The sequence below is a fragment of the Medicago sativa genome, chromosome 8 (genome assembly GCF_051527215.1).
Source record: "Medicago sativa cultivar Bolivia chromosome 8, Bolivia_mono, whole genome shotgun sequence".
Lineage (NCBI taxonomy): Eukaryota > Viridiplantae > Streptophyta > Magnoliopsida > Fabales > Fabaceae > Medicago > Medicago sativa.
The window spans coordinates 58,620,550-58,646,077 of NC_140756.1; the positions used below are offsets into that span (position 1 = coordinate 58,620,550).

General features: G+C 33.2%; 2 protein-coding genes and 1 long non-coding RNA gene across 5 annotated transcripts; all 3 read right to left on the reverse strand.

Annotated features, from left to right (window-relative positions):
• Positions 1–5,918: 5,918 nt before the first annotated feature.
• On the reverse strand, positions 5,919–6,721 carry LOC146899965 (uncharacterized). Its single transcript, XM_085735437.1, has 2 exons — positions 6,271–6,721; positions 5,919–5,953 (listed from the first exon to the last, which is right to left on the reverse strand). Exons 1-2 carry the CDS (start codon positions 6,719–6,721, stop codon positions 5,919–5,921), a joined length of 486 nt encoding a protein of 161 aa, XP_085591563.1.
• Positions 6,722–6,758: 37 nt separating this feature from the next.
• On the reverse strand, positions 6,759–7,399 carry LOC146899966 (uncharacterized). The gene is made up of 2 exons (XM_085736888.1): positions 6,838–7,399; positions 6,759–6,793 (listed from the first exon to the last, which is right to left on the reverse strand). The coding sequence occupies exons 1-2, from the start codon at positions 7,397–7,399 to the stop codon at positions 6,759–6,761; spliced, it is 597 nt and encodes a 198-aa protein (XP_085593014.1).
• A 14,101-nt stretch (positions 7,400–21,500) lies between these two features.
• On the reverse strand, positions 21,501–25,123 carry LOC146899967 (uncharacterized). 3 transcript variants are annotated; one of them, XR_015021733.1, is made up of 4 exons: positions 24,913–25,123; positions 24,743–24,793; positions 22,827–23,056; positions 21,501–21,680 (listed from the first exon to the last, which is right to left on the reverse strand). It is a non-coding gene; the product is annotated as an uncharacterized LOC146899967 (long non-coding RNA). The 3 variants fall into 3 exon arrangements; XR_015021732.1 differs by adding an exon at positions 21,915–22,034 and having other exon boundaries at positions 24,743–25,123; XR_015021731.1 differs by having other exon boundaries at positions 24,743–25,123.
• Between the last annotated feature and the right edge of the window lie 405 nt (positions 25,124–25,528).

A 25,528-nucleotide genomic window follows, 5' to 3' on the forward strand; every position in this document is an offset into this window, starting at 1 on the left:
TAGTGCTAGCCTCTTTGAAGAGGATCAATGTGTCTCATGGGTTACTATATGGACTCATCAATTCAGATTCCCAGCCTCATCGAAATCCTGATAGCAAATGGTACATCAGCCAAGAGGTAATGATATCTTCTCTTTCTAGATTAATCCTTCTTACATTTTATTTACTTTATTAGTTTCTGACTCTCAGTTTATGGAATATGGTATATGCAATGTTTATTGATTGGACCTACTTTTAAATAGATCTCGGATGAATGTATTGGTCTTTGTACAAATATTCTCTATTCATACAAACTAAAGAGCTTATAATGAATGTAAATTCCCATGGATGAATTGAAACATGGTTATTCAGTCATGGTCCATGGGTTGGTGCATTTTCTTCAATTATCATATGCTTATTATCGGAAAACTTAATTTAGAAATAAATTTATGTACATTGAAATGTTGATGAATGTTTCATGTCTCAAATATAATTATGAATTTTACACATTTAAACAAAGTTGAAGCAATATTGTTGACTCCACTTTGTCCAGCACTGCATAGCAAATTAGCAATAAATTACTAGGTTGAGTTGAATATGTCAAAAGCAAGCTGAAATAGTTTGATTAACAGCCACAAGATAATACTCAAAATAGTTTGATTAATAGTTTGAATATGTCAGAAGCAAACTGAAATAGTTTGAATATGTCTTGTACAAGATTTGAAACCTGTTAAGTTCATATCTCATAAAATTTTAAACACAAAAGTTAATTTCAATAGTATAGATTTGAAACCTGTTAAGTTCATATCTTCTGATTAATATGTGTTCATGTTAGAATTAACTGTAACCCCTTCCGAATACTCTTACTCATTGTCTATTGTATAGATGAACAAATATGAACTCATATGATATTATGAAATTACTTTTTGAACCATGATTGTGTACTGGTATGGACCACAAAGGCGTATAAAGATGAACAAATATGAACTCTCGTTACAGATCAATATTTCTTTAAACTATATAATGAATGAATTTTTCGTTATTTTATTTTTCTACTCGTTAAATTTATCTATTAATGTAGTCTTTATTCTTATGAGATTATCATATCATGTTATATGCATTTGTTGAAGCTTTTCAAAGGTAGCAGGATAATTATATGGATACTTTAATAATTATATGGATGAGGCTTCGCAAGAAAATCCCCAAAACACGGGAAGAGGAGGAAATAGGAGCGAAGATCACCGAGAAGGAGATCAAGATCAAATTTGTCCGAATATTATGATAATTGGTTTTTTTTCTTAGTTTTCTAGATTGTAGGAATATTATTAAAATATTTATGATTTTGTATGAAAATTATTTATGTATTGTACAAATATTATAATGATACGTGGTTTAATTAATTTGTCGTATTAAATAAAAAAAATTATTTCTTTAATTTATTTGTGTTTATTTAATTTTATTTCTTTAATTAAAATCAAAAAGTGGGGGAAGGGATAAAAAAAAAAAAGGTGAAGTACATTACTGGCGGACATTTCCGTCAGTAATGCAAATTCGATTAACATTACTGGGGGGATAAATCCGCCAGTAATATTATGACAAATCTGAATCTACATTACTGGCGGATTATTCCGTCAGTAATTACTGGCGGAAATAATCCGCCAGTAATTACTGACGGAATAATCCGCCAGTAATTACTGACGGAATAATCCGCCAGTAATGCTTTGTCAAAACTAACTCCCCATTACTGAGGGAAAATTCTGCCAGTAACATTTCTGACGCTCATATTACTGAGGGACTCGAATCCGCCAGTAATGCGTATTACTGAGGGATTTTTTGCATTACTGGGGGATTATTTCCACCAGTAATAAGGAAAATTCTTGTAGTGAAACAACCGAATATCTTTCCGGAACAAATGAGACCTACAAAATTGCTGGGCATGCCTGCAAATATCAGTCTTCTCTATAATGATATAAGCAAAAACAACTTAAAATCATTATATTTTAACCATATATATTTTCTATTTAATTATACAAATACTCAAATAGTCTATAAATAAACTTTTATATAAGAGCACTGCTCATCAAGTGTCTCAATACAATACTTCCTCCGTCCCTCTATGTAAGCAGCTTTTGCATTTTTCACATTTCTTAAGAAAAATTGTTAGTGCAATTAATGTGTCTATTTTGTGTGTTAATATTACTAAATTATCATTTGTTTGTATGTGTATTAAATTTGACTTTTCATATTTCAAGATAAGTTGGTAGTAGTAATTAGGGACATGTTTAGGAAAAAAACTAATAAATGCATCTAATAATTTGAAAAGGTGTGTTTAGATATAGAGACAGAGGGAGTATATTTTAGAGGTCTGTAGTAATAGAAAACGTTTCCATACCATATCTCTCTTACTAGACAAGTAGCGTAGCATCTCTATTATTAGGATAATATGGTTTTTGTGGACTAAGTGTAAGTGTAATACACTCTAATGCTTGAGAAGTTTATCACAATATATCGTACTATACTTTGTATAAATAGGTATGATCTGTTTGAAAATATGTTTTAAGACCATATCTCATCTAACATTAGACTCTCAAACACACCCAGGACTGGTATTTAACATTTATTGTGCCTTTTTCCGAACCACTAACATTTGAGTGAATCATTTCTTAAAAACTAACAACAAAAATTAAGACAACTTATAAGACTTGCACTTCCAACCTCAATATTATGTAAAAGTAACTATACCATATCCATGGTGAAAACTCAGAGAAAACTGAATCTTGAAGAAGAAAGAGAGAAAATGAGAGAAAATTCTGATTTCATTCGAATTAGAATGGTGAACTATTACAACAGTGCTATTTATAACAATTCATGAACCTAACAAACTTCTAACTAACTTTTGGATCATGTAAAGCTAGTACATGATAAGGTTCTATGGAATCACAGGGAAACTTGCTCTCCAAGTTATCTAATGTTGGTAACTTGCTCTGCAAGTTACTTAATGATACAAGGAGTAAAACAGTTTAACACCCTCCCTCAAGCTTAGCATGGTAAATATCTAGCATGTTAAGCTTGGGAATGAAATAATGGAAGTTTTTAGGTGGCAATGGCTTTGTGAAGAAATCTGCAAGTTGTAATTGGGATTTGATAGGAAGTAATTTGAAGAGACCCTGCTGCAATCTTTCTCTAACAAAATGACAGTCTATCTCCAAGTACTTTGTCCTCTCATGAAATACAGGATTCCCAGCTATATGAATGGCGCTTTGATTGTCACAATACATCACTGGTGATTTAATGCATGATACTCCCAAATCCTTCAACAAATAAAGACGCCACTGTAATTCACAACTAGCAAATGAAAGGGCTCTGTATTCAGCTTCTGATGAACTTCTGGAAACTGTTTGTTGCTTTTTAGCTCTCCATGAAATGAATGAGGATCCAAGAAAGAAACAATAGCCAGAAGTTGATCTTCTGGTATCAGGACACCCTGCCCAATCTGCATCTGCAAAAGCAAGCAGTTGTAAGGTGGAATCTCTTCTAAATAGCAAACCTTGGCCAGGAGTTCACTTACGATATTTGACAACCCTACAAGCTGTTTCGTAATGAGTAATGGTTGGGGCAGACAGGAATTGACTCAACTGTTGAGTTACAAAAGCTATATCTGGTCTGGTTGTGGTAAGGTACAAGAGTTTTCCCACAAGACTTCTGTGGCTGAGAATATCTTCATAGGATTTTGAAGTGTCCTGATGTAGTTTGATAGATGGATCAAGTGGTGTTGGTACTGGTTTTGAACCAAGTAATCCAGTGTCATGAATAAGATCAAGGCAATATTTTCTTTGGCAAATGCTGATTCCAGTCTTAGAATGTGCCACCTCTATGCCAAGAAAGTATTTAAGCTGACCAAGATCCTTGATCTTAAACTCTGTGTCAAGAGTGTGTTTAATCTTATGAATCTCAGTTAAAGAATTCCCTGCTACTATAATATCATCTACATAAACCAGTAGTGAAGTGAACATGGAATCTGAATGCAAAGTGAAGAGGGAATGATCAAAAGCAGACTGTTTATACCCTTGACTAAGTAGAAAACCAGTCAATTTTTCATACCACTTCCTGCTTGCTTGTTTCAAACCATAAAGGGATTTCAACAATTTACACACTTGATTTGGTTTAGGACTGACAGCACCTTGAGGAACAGACATATAAACATCCTCAGATAAATCTCCATGTAGAAATGCATTGTTTACATCCAATTGATGTAAATGCCATGAATTAATAAATGCTAGAGCAAGAAGAGTTCTGACAGTAGTAATCTTTGCTACATGTGAAAAAGTGTCAAAAAAACCAAGTCCCTCAACTTGATTATAACCGTTTTCTACCAATCTTGCTTTGTACCTCTCTATGCTCCCATCTGCCTTATGCTTCACTTTATACACCCATTTACTTCCAATAGGTTTAACACTGGGTGGAGGATCCACAAAAATCCAAGTTTTATTGTGTTCCAAAGCATTAAGTTCAGAATCCATAGCCTTAATCCAACAATCATATTTGCTTGCCTCATTGTAACTTGCAGGCTCAGAAGTATTTGCAACAGTTAATGCAAACTTCTGATGAGAGGGAGACAAACTATTGAGTGAATGAAAATGGTTAATAGGAAAAAGTATACCTGAAGATGATGAATCTGCTGCTTCTTTAGAGGAATTGCACACATAATCTGACAAATGGGTAGGCTTATGTATGGTTCTGGTTGACCTTCTCAGTGATGATGAATCAGGGTTAGGTAAAGTATGTGTAGGTGGTGGATCATGATTGTCAACTTCTATGTTAGGGGTTACTTCAGGTTCTTAAATGTCAGGGTTGGTATCATGTTGTTGTTGGTTAAGATTTGTATTGTTGATTGGTTCAATAGGTTCAGGTTCAGGTTCAATGGCAGAAGTAATGGGGTTACTTGAATAGTATTGCCATTGAAAAGGCTGATTATGATTAGTATAAGGAAGAATATGTTCATGGTAGGTTACATGTCTAAACACAGATATGGATTTGGTGTTAAGATCAAAAAGAACAGCTCCTTTAACACCTTGCTTGTAACCTAAGAAAAGAGACTTTTTGGCTCTAGAGTCAAATTTTGTTCTGTGATTTTGAAGAGTAGAAGCATAACAAAGACAACCAAAAACTTTAAAATCATTTGGATCAAGATGTTGACCAAATCTAAGAAAATAAGGGGATTTGTTTTGCAACAGAGGAGTAGGGATTCTATTGATGATGTAAACTGCATGCAAAACTGAATAGGACCAAAACTGTTTTTGACTGAAAAAGTAGTGCTCTTGCAACATTCAAGATGTGTTGATGTTTTCTTTCTACTCTCCCATTTTGTTGGGGAGTCTCAACACAACTTGTTTGGTGCTCAACACCTTTAGAAGAATAGAAATCAGGCTTGAGGAATTCAGGACCATTATCTGTCCTTATAGTTTTAACTTTGCAGCTGAATTGATTTTCTATCATGACAATGAAATTTTTAACATGATTTTGGACTTCTGATTTAGATTTACAAAGAATAATCCAGGTAAAACGACTATAGTCATCAAGAGCAGTAATGAAATATTTATAACCATGAATAGACTGAATGGAAACAGGACCCCATATGTCAAAATGAAACATTTCATAGCATTTGTTTGCTTTATTTACACTGAGCTAAAAAGGTAATTTTCTATGTCTAGAGTAGTGACATATATCACAGACTGAATTTTCATCAATCTTAATACAAGGAAAGGATTGTTTCAAACTAAGTAACCTACTATTGGACAAATGACCTAATTTGAAGTGCCATAAGGCTTCTTGAGGCAGAAAAGAATAACTTTGCAAACTGGTTTAAGATTAAGCTATGACAGGTTGAGGCTTGGTTGATGAAGAAGCTTGTGTGGCAAGAAAGTACAATCCCTCTATCAAATCAGCCAAACCAATCATCTTCAAGTTCCTCCTTTCCTGTATTAAACATTTATCATTATCAAAAGTTATTATGTAGTCACTATCAACACATAGTTTAGGTACAGATAGCAAATTCAATTTGAATTCAGCAACATATAGCACATTCTTAGCAATCAGTCCTGGAGAAAACTGAACTGTGCCAGAGAATTTTGCTATGGCCATATTACCATTTGGTAGCTTAATATGAACATGTTTAATTGACTGATAAGAATCAAATACTCTAATGGATGAACATATATGGTCACTAGCACCTGAATCAACTATCCATGAACCAAAACTGGATTGATTCAAAGCATATGAGAGTCTGGATATACCTGATGTCACATGATTAGTGACATGGTTCACCTTGCTAGAAGAACTCTGCTGAGTCTGAAGAAGATTAACCAGCTGTTCATATTGCTCCTTTGTGATACCAAAAGAATCACTCCCTTTGCAACTCTTTGAATCATCCAGATCCTCCCTTTCTTCATGCACTTCAAGAGCAGCATTATTAGCAGTGGCATTCTTGCCAAAATTTGGAGGAAAACCATGTTTCCTATAACAAGTATCAACTGTATGGTTGCTTCTTCCATAGAAAGAACACACACGTTTTGCACCAGAAGTGGATGAAGAACCTCCATAGCCACGTCCTCTACCTTGGGACTTAGGAAAATTCACTGCATTGATGAGAATCTTTGATTCATCAGCAGGAACAGAGACTCTAAACTGTCTTTCATGCTTTAGTACCATTGTGAAAATCTTGTTGAGAGTTGGTAAAGGATTCATCAACATAATTTGGGAACGCACAAGATTAAATTGATCATTAAGACCAATGAGAAAACGAATAGAACGCGTAATCTCATGTTGATGTTTAGCATTGAGAACACAAGTATTACAAGTACAACGGTGAGGACAAGCACAAATTGGAGTTGGGAGATAAGCTTCAAGTTCTTCCCATAAAACCTTCAAAGCAGTGAAAAACTCAGAAACAGAGCGTGAATCTTGTTTCAAACCAAAGATTTCACACTGTAATTCAAAAATTCGAATGTAATCGCCTTGAGAAAATCTTTCTTTGAGTTCGTTCCAAACTTCTACTACATTCTCAAGAAAAACAATACTCTGCGCAATGGAATATTCAACCGAATTCATGATCCACGAGTGAACAAGCATGTTGCAACGATTCCATGCCTTGAAACTTGGATCAAAATCCATAGGAACAGGGATTGATCCATCAACAAAATCAAATTTGTTCTTTCCACCCAAAGCTCTTCGCATTGAACGCGCCCAAGAATGATAATTCAAATTGTTCAATACCGGAGTGATAGCAACAGAGGAAGGACCATCGGAAGCGTGAACGTCATAGACGTTACCAGGTAGTTGAGACGGATCGAGAATCGGAGGAAAAACAGCTCCTCCAAGAACACCACCGTTCACGGCGGCGTTATCGGCATTACCACGCACCATCGGAGAAGAAGCAGAAAAATAACCGGAAGAAAGAAAAAATGAAAGAGACGATGCGCAGCAGAGCTTAGAGGAGCTCTGATACCATCTTAAACTTTACCATATCCATGGTGAAAACTCAGAGAAAACTGAATCTTGAAGAAGAAAGAGAGAACATGAGAGAAAATTCTGATTTCATTAAAATTAGAATGGTGAACTATTAGAACATTGCTATTTATAACAGTTCATGAACCTAACAAACTTCTAACTAACTTTTGGATCAAGTAAAGCTAGTACATGATAAGGCTCTATGGAATCACAAGGAAACTTGCTTTCCAAGTTATCTAATGTTGGTAACTTGCTCTGCAAGTTAATTAATGATACAAGGAGTAAAACAGTTTAACACTAACAACAAAAATTAAGACAACTTATAAGACTTGCGCTTCCAACCTCAATATTATGTAAAAGTAACTATACAAGATCATCACACACTCAAATTATCTGGATAAATTCCGATGAAAGACCTATCACAAAGTAGGTGAGAAAGAAAATGAATGGGAAGTTTGTGTGAATAACCTTCCCACTCAATTTCGCTCTTAGCGAATGTGCTTTCTCATGCAATGGTACAGCTTCAAGAGCTTCATCTTTCCATCGCTTCAACTGTCTTTCCATCATCCCCATTTCTGTAGATAAAGCTAAAGACATTACACGAAACTCAGGCTTGAGATCTTTTCTCCCTGAAACATATAATATTGTAAGAAATGAGGAGATCCAAACATACACACTACAGATCTAAATGGAGAATATGCGATATACAGACCAGTATCATGTTTGGCCTCTTCCATCTCTATTTCAAGATCATTCCTTTCAATAATTCACTTTTGTAATTGAATCTTCAGCTCATCATCAAATTAATGATTGTCAATGTCACATTCAAATTTTTAATATTGAAAAATTTACTACTATATGAGTTAATATTATATTTGTGCAACAAATCCGGAAATTAATAGAAAATAGTTTATGATTTCACAATAATTGGAAAATCAAAATAAAATTAGGAAACCTTTGCATTCGAGAAGGATCGGATCAAATTGTGAATTGTTGAGAAGGAAAATAAATACAATGAACACTTAGATGTTGCTTACTCAGCAAAAAACTGTCGCTTATCTCAAAGTTGATGGCACTCCTCGGTATTGTGGCAACAACATAGCTGGAAATTTTAGTATCTCGACTTTTCGGTTCTTAAGGATTCTCTCAACGGTTGGGGCAATTTGATGCCCGCCTCATTGAATTTAGTGTTAAAGCATTCTTGAAGGATTGTCTCTCGCAACGAGTTCCGCAGGGTGTAGTCTGTGAATCGAAGGCACTGACTTTCTGCTTTATCGTTGTCCCTCCACCGTTTGTCGTTGTTCCGTTCAAGTTAACATGTCACTCGTGTCTCTTGCCCCCCAGAGTCCCATCTCTTTTTAGAACTTACAATCGTCGCGGAGGTTGTTCTTGAAAACGAAACACTTCAAGTTGTCTTGGGCGCCGTTGAATTCCACGCCCGCACTTGTGACCCGCTCGACATACTCCCTAAGGGTGCAAGTATATAAAGTCAAAACAAGTAGTATAATAAAATCGCCCCACCGCTACTTGTTTTGACTCTTTATACTTGCATTATGGTGTTAACGTGTCTGCTAACACCCTTCATTCCACCGCGAAGACTCATCACCACCGTACCATAGCATATTCTGCCACCATTACCTCTCAACCATCCTCACCAGACATATCATTTGGCGTTAGAAGGATGGGGTAGTTCGCTAACCGCGACGCTGTAAAGATCCTCCACCATAATTGTTTTCTGTTACGCGCTTTTCTACTGTAACCGTGTTCAATTACACGTTCCTCCACCGCAACAGTTGTTAGTTACTGCTCCATTCATTGAAGTAATGGCCGGAACTCGTAGAAGAACTACCACGAGACGCTCCTCCACCGCACAAGAATCATGTCCTGCGATTCAAGTTCTCTAAGATCGAACGATTCTGATTCTCGAGCCGGTGAATCAAGAAGGAAAAAACAACAACACTATTCTCGATGCTATGATCGATGCTCGTTCATCCATAACGATGAACGTAACACTCCTTCCTCCACCTCCTCCACACATTAAGGATGTTTCTCCACCTCCACCGCGCACGGAGGACATTCTGCATCCTCCACCACCAAAGACGAACAAAATCTTGACGAATCTGGTAAATTTGCTTCAACAACAAAATAATAAGCTTGAACGCACGAAAAAGAATCAGGAAATTATTCCGACTGAAATTGCTACGCAAATCAGGGTGGCACAGCGAAACAAGCGCCATGAAGCACCAGTGGCGGTAGATGACACTCCTTTCTTTCTGGCGAACCGTCGCAAAGGCAGTGGAAAACATCCTGACGACTCAGATAGAGGAAAAAGTAGTCACTCTCCTCCCGGTAAAACTTCGGATAGCCAGATAGGGAAAGACTTTCCCCCGCACCGAAGTTGTCAAAGGAAGAAAGACGATTCTCCATAACGCCATCACAAGAGCCATCTCATTGGTCCTTTCACCAGGAAGATAGCAGAGTATCATATCCCTCGCATTTTTGCAAAGCCGCCCAACATGGAGACTTACGGCGACACCACAGATACGGACGAACATGTGGAGCACATAGATATCGTCCTCAACTACCGCCTGGCACGGGCCGACGTGAAATGCAAATTGTTCGTCCTGATGTTGAAGGGCCCCACCATGACCTAGTTTAAGGAGCTGGAAGATAACTTTATTGACTTCAGGAGAGAGCTGTGTGATGAATTTTCCTCTTACTTCACTGCGAGGCGGAAGCAAGCTAAAACCATGACTGCGTTAAATTCCATTGTACATGAGAAGAAAAAAAAAACCTCAAGGAGTACGTCGAGCGGTTCACAAAGGCAGGCGTGGAATTCAACGACGCCCAAGACAACTTGAAGTGTTTCATTTTCAAGAACAACCTCCGCAACGATTTTAAGTTATAAAAAGAGAAGGGACTCCGGGGGGCAAGAGACACGAGTGAAATGTTAACTTGCACGGAACAACGACAAACGGTGCACGAACAATGATAAGAAAAAAGTCAGTGCCTTCGATTCACAGACTACACCCCGCAGAACTCGTCGCGAGAGACGATCCTTCAAGAATGCTTTAACATGAAATTCAATGAGGCGGCCATCAAATCGCCCCAACCGTTGAGAGAATCCTTAAGAACCGAAAAGTCGAGATACTAAAGTTTACATCGATGTCTTTGCCACGATACCGAGGAGTGCCATCAACTTTGAGATAAACAACGGTTTTTTGCTGAGTAAGCATTAGCTAAGTGTTCATTGTATTTCTTTTCTTTCTCAACAATTTACAAGTTGATTTGATTCTTCTCGAATGCAAAGGTTTCCTAATATTATTTTGATTTTCCAATTATTATGAAATCATAAACTATTTTCTATTAATTTTCGGATTTGTTGCACAAATATAATATTAACTCTTATAGTAGTAAATTTTTCAACAATATTAAAAATATGAATGTGACATTGACAATCATTAATTTGACGATTTTATTAAACTACTTCTTTTGACTCTACTTGAAATTGAATCTTCCATCTCTATATACTTGAAATAGAATTGTCATGGGTATGCCTTGCATTAACAGCAGACTACAATTTCAAATTCAATTCCCGCTCTCATTTTGAGATGTTAACCCTACCAGCCTAAAATTGCATTTGAAAAGAATTTTTAAAAGAAGAAGCAAAAAAAAAAATCAATTATCAAAGAAGAATGAAGAAATCATTGTTAACCTGCAGAGACTCTGTCAATGATTTATATCTATCTGATTCAGCGGTCCAATGTTGAAGTTGATCATTTGCCAAAGAGTATACTTGGGAAGTACGCACATACTTATTATCACTTAGTTCATTCTGTAAATAAACACACACGAAAAGATACTTTTACATGGAACCCTAGAGTATATGCATCTCAATTACTCAAGAATTAATGAGAAACCCATTTTAGATGGCTCAAATTTACAAACCTGGCGTTCTTGGAATTACTTTGTCAATATTAGATTTCATGCCCGTGCATCATGAAGCTCGGAAAGACGATCATCATTCACTATCTATGACATCAGCCAAGCATATATCTTAAACAGAGAATCAACAAATGAATGACAGAAGGAAAGAAATCACAAAAAATAAAACCTTGGCTTCCTCAATTGAATTTTTCAACTCGGAAAAACCCATGGCTCTCTCTGCAAGCTTCTCAGCGGAAAAGTTTCCATTCACTACATTAGCATTGGAGGAATTCATTCCCATAGATGCATCCTTTTGCATCTTCAAACTGACTAGTTTTCTTTTACTCACTTCAAGTTCAGCCATGATCTCATCAAGCTCTCCTTTAATTATTAAAAAACTAAATTCTCAAGAGACAATTATTTTAAAGCCATCGGCCAAATTTATAAGAGCCAATAAGATCTCTAGAAACATGGAAAATATCTATCAATAAATATCAGGGTGTACCTCTGGTCATATATATCTATTCCGATGCTTTATAAACCTGAGTGGATGTTGAAACGGAGAGACCTTCAGGTCATTGGTTCACTTGGTTCAATCGGTTTAACCATGGTTGAATCAAATGATAAATAGATAAATAAAAAAAGTATGAAAAAAATAAATGAAGTGCATAAAAAAAACTAAAATAAAAAATTGGTTAAACCAATTGAGGTTCAACCATCAAAAAATCAGATAAATATCATAAGAACTGTTTAATTTGGCTTAGTCTATTTGCCTAAATATTCAGATTAGTGCAAAGGTTTATTTGGAAAATTTAAAATTGAAGTTAATTTGATTTTATCCATAAATTAATTATCATGTTAGGAACTCGGGAAGTGTGGTAATTTCCCAGTCAAATCTGTATAAATCCTCGATTATAATCAGGAAAAGAGGAAGTAAAATTTATCTTCATAATCACACACTATTATGGCGATAAGTACAGAAGAAGAAAGAAAATAATGAAATATTTATACTAAAATCAGTGTCTCAACTCAGTAAGAGTGAAGAATTCCCAGTCAAATCGGTTTAAATATTGACAATAAATCTTACAAATATGTACCTAAGAAGTATTAATGTAACTCTCAACCAGAGAAAGAATTTTTTTTTTTTATCAAATAGAGAAATGAAATAAAACAATCAGGAGCTGCCTGAACCACTTACAAACAAAGTTCAAAAGAGAAAGAAACAAACAGAATCGGGTCATTGAAAGCCTAGAAAAAGGTAATCCTAGTTTATCCATGTCAAAGAGAGACTGCAGGAAGGATGGAGTAGTATGCCACCACTGGGATGAAAGAGGAGCCAGACTGGCATGATTTTGGGAGTAATTACATCTCTAAAAAATGAAATGCAACTCCAGATGAATACTTCTAGAAGATAAGATTTGTCCAAAAGTATACATTCAGATGAAAAAAAAATGTCTTTTTTGAATGAGTAAATTCAAAGTGACTTTGGGGGGTGGGAAATTTTTTTGCCCATGACCTTAACTAAGCTCACATAATTTAACCCAAGTCTTTTGTTTAGGATTTAGCACAAGATGTCCCATCGATAATTCTCCATTTTATATATATTTTTACTAGGTCTTGAGACCTATATATTTGTTGTTATTTTCTCTCTTCAATACTTATCCGCCGTTTTTTGGAGTGTTTCTCTCACATAAATCGCCTGTAAGCCAATCTTCATTTTGTTTTCATTATATTATTTGTTTATCAAATGTTTACATTAACTAAGTCTTGAAATTATTTTACTTGAATATCGTAGATTCGTTCTTTTTGAGACGTGACGTTCAATCATGACCACTACCTAAATCGTGAAATTTTCTGAAGCACAAGGTATGCATTTATTTTGATTTACGCCTTTACACGTTGATCATACATGATAGATTAGATTTTTGAGGATTCATTGTTCTGTTTTGTAAAAAAAATGTTTTTATTGTTGATTTTATGATTAAATGCTAATATATGGTTGTAGTAATTTACTGGTGATTTATAAGCCAAATTAATTGAGTATTTTGAGGCATATCTTTTGACCTAAAGACAATATGTTTACTAGAAAGCTTTCGATCTCAACTATTCTCAAAACAAACTTTCATTTTTTTTTTACAAAAGCTTTCTAGTCAACATATTGTCTTTAGGTCAAAAGATATGCCTCAGAATACTCAATTAATTTGGCTTATCAATCACAAATAAATTACTACAACCATATATTAGCATTAACTCATAAAATCAACAATAAAAACATTTTTTACAAAACAAAACAATGAATCCGCAAAAATCTAATATATCTTGTATGATCAATGTGTAAAGGAGTAAATCAAAATAAATGCATACCTTGTGCTTTAGAAAATTTCACGATTTAGGCAGTGGTCAAGAATGAACGTCACTTCTCAAAAAGAACGAATCTACGATATTTAAGTAAAATAATTTCAAGACGTAGTTAATGTAAACATTTGATAAACGAATAATATAAAGAAAACAAAATGAAGATTGGCTTACAGATGATTGATGTGCGAGAAACACTTCGGAAAACGGAGGATAAGTATCGAAGAGAGAAAATAACAACAAATATATAGGTCTCAAGACCTAGAAAATATATAAAATGGAAAATTATCGATGGACCATCTTGTGTTAAATCCTAAACAAATGACTTAGGCTAACTTATGTGAGCTTAGTTAAGATCATGGGCAAAAACTTTTTCCACCCCCCAAAGTATAAGTAAAAACAAAAGATCAATTATAAATATTTACTTAAGCAATACAACATATATGATATATGGTAAAAAAAACTATCAATTCAATTCAATCATTGCACAATATCTCATATGTATTATACCTTCCATGGATAAATCTTCGTGTAAAACCTGACCTATATCCTTAATTCTTTCCATATGATCAACAACGATATCTTGAATGAGTTTCAATAACTCCCTAGTAGAAAACCGATGCAAAGCCAAGGGTTTCCTTAACATAATTAGTAATCTCGTCATTACTTCCTCCCTCAATAGAATCTTTCTAGATTAATCTACATAGAAGTAGATCATCCGGAGGACACAAAGGAAGGGAACCTAGGCAAAAAAAAATGTAAAGTCAGTCTATTGTTTTTTCTTAATGCTACATAAAAAGAACTTGATATGTGTGTTAAACATAAATTACCTCGAGGATTATCACGGTAAACCAAAGTTTCCAAAGAATATTTGCCTCTCCCAGCTTGTATCCCGAGAAGAGCCATATCATCAACCAACTAGAAAAGCAAATAGGTTAAACCAATGTGCACATCGTTCAATAATATGACAAAATTTTCTAGCCGACCGACAAGGTTACCAGAACGTGCACTACTAATGGCCATTTACATTTGAAAGAGGAAATAGCAAAATGTATAGAGAGCAAAATTGACAAAAACCGGAGCATGATAATAAACAATAACCTGATCCCAGTGTTGGTTGATTGCAATTAATATGTCATTGTATGAATTTGAACGTTTTATCTTCAAGATCCTGCATAGCATGTTTCTGGACTTCTGTCTGCTGAACAAGCTGCTGATTGCAGAGCTGTAAGACACCTGCATCAGCCTGGAGAAAGCATCTCGAGTTATTACGTAAGTAAAACATATAAACAAGTCATTATTAAAAAATAACTTCTGCAACCATACACTGATACAACTTGTTTCTGGTAATAAACATTAAACCAAACAATCTTTTTTTTCACCTATAAAAATTTTGAGAGAACTTACGAAAAACCCGTACCCATACATATCTTTTCCCGTTTCAAAGAAACATATACCATGTGTTAAACATGAGGAATTCTCAATGACTCAATTAATAACGTAATTAATCAATAATAAAAACAAGATTAAATAACAATTATAATCACAAAAAAAGAGATTAAAAAAAGTTTATGTTTTTACTGTTAGGAGAATGGTTGGTTGAATTTGGTGAGATGCAGGAAGAAACAGGTGTGAGAAGATGCGGCTTCTTCTTGTCTAGTTGGTGGTGATCTGAATTTTCCATTTGGATTCTGAAAATATGAAGAAAAATGAACCAAACGAAGCAATACAAAGAAGAGAATGAAGATGAAAAATTGTAAAGCTGTGGTGAGTTTGAAAAGAAGAACGAGAAATAGAAAAGAAGAAAGAAAAAACAGAGTACAAAATATAACACTTACTTTCAAAACCCTTTCTGCTAGTATTTCACTCTTAAACTCTTGTCTAAATTTTTTAAATGATGGGTCAAATTAAGGTATTTAATACTCGATATATAATACTTGAATTCGAGTTTGGACATTCAATATTGTTGAAACTATTGAAGTTTATCGTCCATTTGAATCTCAAAAAGATCGAGATATTAATAAAAAAAGAATAGAAAAGTAAATATACAAGAAATATGGGAAAATAGGAAAAAGTAAATAAAAACTTTCCTATAGTCAAAAATAAATAAAGAACAACTTCCTTTTAAGTTTTGTATTAAAAAAATCCTTTTTAATTCTTCAAAAAAAAATCTTATAATTATTTTAATTGATATTAATTAAGGATATTATAATTCTTCAAAAAAAAATCTTTTAAGGATATTAATTAATTGTGATTGTTTTTTTATAGAATTTTAATTGAAATTATTTTAATACAAACAATTAACTCTAATTTAATTTTTTAGCTTATAAATAAATAAATAAATATTTTTAAGTGGAAATAAATCTTATAATAAATTATATTAAAAAAAACTCTTGACCAAAAAAAATTATATTAAAAAACTAGTTCAACTAAGCAGATTAATATGCTTAATTTGCGATTCAGAAAATTAGGATGCAGATTTTATCAACATAAAGAGAATAACAAGAAATAAATAAAAATAGAAAAGTATATAACAACTTTCCTTTACTAAAAAATATATGATGATTTCTTTTTTCTTTGATGAAATAAATGATGATTTCCTTTCCGAGTAATGCTATATCTCTAGAAAAAAAACATCAAGAATTCTTCAAGAATAAAGAGCAACCAATCACAATGCACTATTTGCCACAATTCAAGGAGGTGTGGCTGAAAAATAGGAGGTAAACAAATAAATCATGCAATTAAAACTTGCCACATGTGTCTTGAAAAATTCTTGATGTTATTTTTCTAGATAAATAGCATTTTCCTTTCCATTTTAAGTTTTACTAAAAAATACCTTTAAAGTCATTTTCAAATAATACTTATGTCCTTTTTTATTTTAATATATATATATATATATATATATATATATATATATATATATATATATATATATATATATATAGATGATGTATATTATGAGAATGACTATCTTATATGAGAATGATGAGAATGATCATCAACCATTAGATCAAAAATAAATGGTTAAGATTAAAAAGTCACATATATACCTCACCTTATTACATCAATTCTCATAAACTCATTTCCCTTTTCATCTTCTTATCTCCACAATCATTACTCCCATAAATATGATTTAAAAAGAGATTTAATACTAGGATTTTACATGATAAACTTCCTAGGTTCTTTCTCTCTCACCTGAAGGTTTAGATCATCACTCCCAATCTCATACTCTCGTTTTATTTTCTTACTAAAATCTTCAACAAAACCTAAAATGGCAAGAACTAAGAAGTTGAAGGTACCTACACCTTTTTTTTTCTTTCCCTTTTTGTAAAAATACATGAATCCTTTTTTAATATAAATTGTAAATGTATGTGATAATTAAATTGTCACTGCCTCCCTTCTCTGTGCTCATCACTTTCAAATATGTACAATGCTATTTTCGTTTGTAAATCCAAAATCACAACAATGGTTGAAATTGAGTTTGACTTTTCATTGTCGTCATTCTGATTGTGCCTCTGGCGGCGGCGGTTTCGCAATTGTGGATCTGAAATCGTGTTTCCCTTTCGCCTTGTGTTTTCAGCTCTCTCATGTTTCCATGGAGTTTCAACATGTATGTATCATATAATGTATCAGAACAATCAAAAATATAAAACAAAACTAATTTACTTTTAATTGTTTTCTTAGTTTATTCAAAAAAAAAAATTGCTTTCTTAGTATACAACGAATTCAAGATGACTTAATTAGATGGAATATTATTTAATTTTGTTTAGCTATGATTGTGGGAGAAGAAAATGAAAAGGGAAAGAGTTTATGAGAATTGATGTAATAAAGTGAGGTACATATGTGACTTTTTAATCGCAACCATTTATTTTTGATCTAATGGTTGATGATCATTCTCATCATTCTCATATAAGATAGGCATTCTCATAATATACATCCTCTATATATATATATATATATATATATATATATATATATATATATATATATATATATATATATATATATATATATATATATAGGCCAAATACCTCCTCGAGTCCTTTAAGTTTCATGTTTGTTTCAGATAGATCCTTTAAGTTTCTCGGATTTCAGATAGGTCCTTTAAGTTTCGAGTTTGTTTCGGATAGGTCCTTTAAGTTTTTAAGGTTTCAGATAGGTCTTTTAAGTTACGAGTTTGTTTTTGATAGGTCCTTTCTATCAACCTCCGTTAAGCCAAAGTTGATATGTCCGTTAAACCAAACTCAAAACAAACTTGAAACTTAAAGGACCTATCTGAAACCTTAGAAACTTAAAGGACCTATCCGAAAAAAACTCGAAACTTAAAGGACCTATCTGAAACCTTAGAAACTTAAAGGACCTATCTGAAACAAACGTGAAACTTAAAGGACTCAGGGAGGTATTTGGCCGTGTATATATGTGTGTGTGTGTGTGTGTATATATATATATAGTAAAATTAAAAATGATATCATATATCATTTATAATCTTACCAATTACCTGTGATTATATTTTATAATTTTTTTTTGTCAGGTAGCCTAGTGGTTAGAATTCACCTCTTTTAAGGTGAATAAGTAGGGTGTCTGGGGTTCGAACCCCAGCCCCTGCATATAACAATGCATGTCCCTGCCAACTATTTAATACGATTTTAATTGTAACTATTTTCATATAAATAAATAATTAATTGTGATTTTTTTTAATTTTCAGAATAAACGAATCTTATTATAAATTATATTAAAAAAAAAAACTAGTTCAATGTACCAAATTAATATACTTAGTCAGCGATTCAAAAAATTATGAGAGATATTATATCAACAAAAAAACAATAATGAGAAGAAGAAAAAATATAATATAAATAATTTATTTTAAAAAAATGCTAAATTAGCCTACCCAAATTGGCACTGGAATGAATAGAATTTGTGACCTTGAGGAGGAGCACGCTCCAGGTCCCAAGCCAATACCACCATGCCAAAAAAAAAATTCCTTTAGTCAAAAAATAAATAACAACTTCCCTTTTATGTGTTGTTAAAACAAAATCCTTTTGTGCTCGTGAACTTAGATCAGTTGGTATGGACCCCCAAAAAACAAAATCCTTTTTAACAAAAAAAAAATACCTTTTTAGTATTTTTTTTTTTTGAAGGAACCTTTTTAGAATTTCTTTTGTCAAAAATAAGGATTTAATTTTTAATATTTTTGACCAAAAATTAAGTGTTTTTTTTTAGTCCAAAATCCTTATGTGTTGTTAATAATAATTTTATTTATTATATTCCAAAAAAAGGTTTTATATATTTAAATATATTTATTTTTGGTCAAAAAAGGTTTTAATTAAAATAAAATAGAATATAATTTATTTTTGGTTATAAAATAGAATATAATTTATAATCCTACTAGTTAATTTTTATTTTTTTTATTAATTTTGCTATTTTGGAAGTTTGGAGAACTGTAAATTATTGGCCTAATTAGCCTACTTTTAAAAATGAAGACGGTATCGTCCCTTATAAACTTGAAGATCTATGGACAAAAGTTGAATCTAAGAAATTTCAATATAACATGAAGGCGTGAAACATATTCATTGTTTTGATAGGTTCCAGATTCTTCTGGTGTCTCTGTCAAAATGAATTATCTTAGTCTATACACTAATGATGAAGATGATGGCACTAATTAACATGGATGAGAGGAAGATTAGAAGCTTATTTTGTCTAGATGAAGTAAAACTGGAAACAAGTGGATAAGATATGACTTTGAGATTGTTATGACTTTGCATGTTTTTTAAATACAATATGATATTTTTAGTTTATTATTTATTATGTTGTATTTTTTTTGTTACGATTATTTTGTAGTTTCACATGTTTGAAAGTTTGCTGATAATTTTTAATTATGCTTAAAGGTTCATTTGATTTTGTTTGATAAATATATTTATATATATTTAATTATAAGTATTAACAAATTATGATAAACTACGTAAAAACAAGATTATAAAACCTATACAAAAGGATGGTGGGAAAAATGGTGTCACTAAAACCTATAGTAACACTGACTCATCCTATACCACAAAAATAAATCATGAATATAGCTGTATCTCGTAGACTCGTACAATGGAAAGAAAAGTCATTTCTCACTACAAGAAAATATACGATTTGCTACGGTCATGTAACGCTCATACTAAACGTATCTATGAAGTTTAACATGTGCATTATCTTTAGTACTGGATACATTAAAGTTTACAACATAAGTCTTCGAATGAATAAATAAATACAACAAATCACGTTCGTACATCTAATGATACAACACTACACATCCAATACATAATCACATGAACACTTGAATCCTTAAGAATATCTTGCAACCAGTACGAACGAGCACGTGTTGAACATCCATTCGGTCACATATCTGTCACGTCCTACTAAACCAACATGTTGATCTGAAACAAATTAGGATTTGGGATGAGACATAATGTCTCAATGAGTTCTACCTAGTCCTAGGCTATGGGCAACCTCGGGGAAAACCTACGGTCACCACGTGTCTACAACACAACCATTCGGTTGATTATACATGTGTGGAACTTACTTATCTAGACGATCGTGCATAACTAAGATCGCCATAAATCTCTACATGCCATAACTTATAAGTCATGCTAAATGCTATGCATACCATGGCGGTCAAGGGAACTAAGACCACTATGACGGAAACCGTCACTATCATGATTTAAACATATCATGTGCATAACATATTCTGACTGGACGATCGGGGAAAGCTAATATCGTCGACAGTGAGTTCGTAATTTGTTGCAGAAGCATATACCTATACACATCATAGCGTAATCATATCGTATCATATCATGTTCATAGTCACTCATTATGTTAGAGGTTAGCGTGTAACAAACAACATTATCTTGGTTCGTTTTACGGATTAATCCAGAGTGGAGTAACCCCGGAAATTAATCCCATGACATAACCGGTGAAACTCCTAGCTAAGGCTAACACCAGAACTCCTCTTAATGTCGTGTGGGCCTACCTTGTGGACCGTATCCCGTCCCCCTAACGTGAACCTCTCGTATCCCCCTGGCGTGGATAACGGAAAGACACGACATGTTCATATTACTTATAGTCTTGTTCATACATAAAGGGCTTGTATGTAAACTTACTTGAATGATCACCACGAGTCTGTAACCTACTCGTTTAGAGGTCAACCATTACGTGCATATTCTTATTCATACATAACTTATACCTAACACTACAAGAAAATGGTGTTTTAGATTCAGCAGGAAAATGGATGCTAAAAGGCAAATTGTGGATGCTAATAGCCTTTTAGAGTCGGTAAAGAGTCCAAAAAATTGACGACAGTAAAAGCTTGGATGCTAAACACTAGCATCCTACTGACGCTAAAATAGCATCTTCAAAAGTGGACGCTAAAATTGAAGCTAAATGAACAATCAGAATGTATATAAATGTAGACGCTACTTAGCATCTATAAAAGTGGACGCTAAAAATTAAGCTAAAATTAGCATCAGTAAATGTGAATGCTAAATCAAATGTAAAAAATAATTCCTGTCAAATTTAGCGCTCAAAATTGTGGACTCTAACTAGGCCAAAATTTACGCGCTCAAAATTGTGGACTCTAACTAGGCCAAAATTTACTTTTGAAATCGGTTAATATTTTAACCGACTTAAAATATTAATTTTAAAATTATGAAAAAAGAAAATTATCCTCCATACAAAAATGCATAACCAAAACATAAACATGGAACCAAAATTTAATAACATATTCATAAGTACAGACCATCCATCATTTGATAACAAATCCTCAAAACATAAAATCATTTAATAACAGTTACAAAATTATTTAAGTAGTATGATACATTGATATAGTTTCGCAGTGCATTAACCTCCTTTCAACATTGCTCAGCGTAATTGTTCCCTAGAAAATATCATGAGATTAAAACACAAACTCATAAGCATACTCTATATTTGGATTATAAAAATGATAAAACAAGTTAACTATGCAATAATTTAATACATAGTCACAGAATTCGTCCATCAACAGGGGAACCGCGAACCAATTCGCGTTTTGCGAATTGGTTCGTCCAAATTCTTCTGGAATTCACAGAAAACAAAGAACCAACTAGTTGAAAGAGGGAACCCGTAAAAAAACCTCATAGTTTTTCACTTTCCAGTCTTGAATCTCAATTTAGGGTAAAGAAAAGACGGGAATTTATTCTCAGATTCCACCATTCTTTGATTAATTGCAATAATGTCAAGGGAGAAACAAGATCTGCAAATTATAAGCAAAAATTGTGAAAGGGTAAAGAAGATGAAGGGATAAGAAAGAGAATGAGTAGGGACATGTTTATTCTTTTTTCTAAGAGATTAGGTTTAATTCAATTAAGAAATCCGTAAATTATTTACTATTCCTCTGAAAAAGAGAACACGTGCAAACCTCTTTTCCACCGATGAGCTGTCTCTTGCTATTTCACAATAAATTTACAACGCTCCTTATTTTTATTTTTTATGTAAATTTTTATTTATATATTTATGTGTTCTCTAATTTTTAATAATGTTATCAATATTTTCTTTTAACATATTCTTTTATTTTTTAAACTAAATAATTTATTAACTCATAAATATGATTATTATATTTGAACGTACCGAACAACGTACCGTCTCTGTATACCCCCTACGTACCGAATTCTTTAAAAGTTGCGTACCGCGTACCCGAATTCGTACCGCGTACCGAACGAACCACGAATTATGTGACTATGATTTAATATAACTCATGTCAGGACAACATAAAAAATGGACAATGACGGAAGATTGTCCCTACCTATAGTCATTTATATTCTAATGACAAGCTAAATATAATTTGCATTGGATCTATTCAACACCTGCATTTCTTGTTAATATGGTAAGTAGCTTACATGTAAAATAATGCTTATTTACTACTTTAGAGCAGGGTGTTTTCTATTTGTTAGAACAAACCATAAGCTAGAACTCATATCATGTTATGTATAAACTGACTATTGCCAACTAATAGAACAAAATACGAACAAATCGAAAATAGACATACCTATGTAGATAGTGTTGCTGATGTATACTGAGTTGATGGCAAGAATAATTTGAGCAATGTAGAAGTGAGCAACATTTTCAGAAAGAATATCTTCCCTCGTTAACTACTACCAATAAATATTCCACGAGGTATATAAAATTTGAATCTTGGAATGAATAAAGAGTTTTACTTTGCATCTGCTATCAACCTTTGCCAGCCAGCAAGTACCTCTTAGATTGTACATATTCCACCTAAATTAGAAGAATGACATCACAACGTAAATATAAGCACACACATTGATACCAAACTCGAAAGGAGAGAATAACTTCATAGATAGTTTGTTTTATTCTTGCATTGAAATTCTTAACCTATATATAATCAGTGAACTCAAAGCTTACAATGACTATTTTATTCCATTTTTATCCATTATCAAAGTACACATGGCATCAACTTCATGAAAGATATATCATCTCATAACTCAGCTAAGAAAGCATGTGTCAAAGCCCTTATAAATGTAACATTCAAGGGATCTAAACTTGTGGGGATTCGAGGTAAAATTGGGAAGTGTGTGGAGGTTAAAAAGGTGGTAGAGGAAGGAGCATTCAAGGTGGTTGACGAGTTTCTTGATCTGATCGAATGGAGATATGGGGAATTTGTTGGCTCTGTGTTTGTTGTTTTCTGCTCATACAAGCAAAATGAATGAATGACACACTAGTACGTGCAAAAGAGATGCTAGAAATAGGTGCAAACAAGATACACAGTACAAAAGCAGCCCCTTACGATTGAAACAAAGGAAATAATCATAATTGAAAACATGCTGCAATTATTCAAACAATCAAACTTTGTTTTGGCATAAAAGTGAAATATAATGTTAAACTTTGCTTCATCCAAACCATATAGTTGTGTTTCACACAGATAGCAACGTACAACTCCTCAACTATTCTTTTTTAGAGTTACCAAAAATATTGCTTACATGACTATTCAAAGAACAAGGATCAATTCTTAAGAAACTCCTTATCTAATTTTTTTTTTCTTTGTTCTTTTAGACAATAAAAACAAGGTGATCTCATATGTTATTGTGTGAGAATCCAAACACATTGGCCTAAGTAAGTATATACGGAAGAAGGTAGAAGAAAATGAGTGAAGGCAACGTGTTTAATTAATAATAGTTGGAAGTGAATCATACACAAGAAATAAGGGTAAAACATTTACAAGCACTTCGCCAATTAATAAACTTGTTTTCTTCTACAACTACCACAAGAAGGAGACAACTATTGTCATGTCATGGATACCTAAGTAACTAACAACAATAAACAAACAAGAATTACAAATTTATCATGACTAAAATTGTTCACATAGAAAGTAAATTTGATAATTACTAACTTTTTCAAGCAATTACATGATTGATTTACAATGTATGCTTACTTTTTGATAACCACATACAATGCAAACCATGAGAGTTTCGCTCTTTTAAAATTTCAGTATTATTAAAAATACAAGAAAATCTAGACTTACATCAGTACAACCAACAACCAATTAAATTGACATGGGCAAGGGATGAATGAAACATACAAATACTACCACACTCTTCACAAGCACAAAATTAATCCGGTGGTTAGTAAAAAGATCAATGTCTCAGACACCTCAACAAGCTTTCTCACAAAATCTCCAAACCGATCCTCAACAAAACACCCTCTTTTGACCATACTCCACTACAACCACGGCCTCAAAACCACAATAATAATCCCATACAACACCAACCACGGATGTACAAAACAAACAAAAAACGATTTTCGAGACATTGTTCAAAAACCCCAAAGCCATCGAGTGTTCAAACGCAACAGGATTGCAACCCTAACTACCAGAAATTTCACAAAATCAAAAAGGGAAAGTGAAATTTTAAGACGAAGAAAGGATTAAAGAGAGAAAGGTCTTACAAGGAGTAAGTGATTTCAACACGATGCTCTCCCGCACCGTCGTCTTCGTTTCTTAGTATAATAGATGAGAAAGAAAACGAAAGGAAAGGAACTTCTTAGTCTAGAATGAAATTAAAAGAAATTGAAAGAGAAAGAAGAAAAGATCGTAGGTTATCAAAGAACACCATTACCGCTGTGGGAGAGAAAAAGGTTGACGATGAAGATGCTCAAAACATGAAACTCTTCGGTCCAATGGAAAGCTTGTATGATCAGAAGTTGCAGAAATTGATTCTGCTTCTCAGATCTATGCTCATGGTGGCCGTAGATGGAGGACGAAGGAGGAGGGCGACGGCAAGATCTGAGGAAGAAGGCGTTTGTCTGAAGGGTTTGTTTGTGGGTCAGTGTTTAAGAAATGAATTGAGGTGTATTTGTTACTTTGTTCAACCCGTGTATTTGTTTAATTGAATAATAATTTCATTTTTATTTAATTAATTAATTAATATCTTTGCTCTTTAGCATCAGAACACGTGGATGCTATTTGAAAAATTAAAATTAGAAGATTTTAGCATCGGATTTGATAGATGCTATTTAAAAACTTAGCCTATAATATTTTAGCATCAGTTAATAGCATCCACCCATACTGATGCAAAGGTTGTGTAAAAATATTGACTTCAAAAAAGTCATTTGCGTTTGAAATTGTGGACGCTAAATAGACGCTATTAGCATCAGAAATGGTCTGATGCTAATTTTATTGAAGCTAAATTGCCATTTTCTTGTAGTGTAATTAATGTACTTAGGTTACATGAT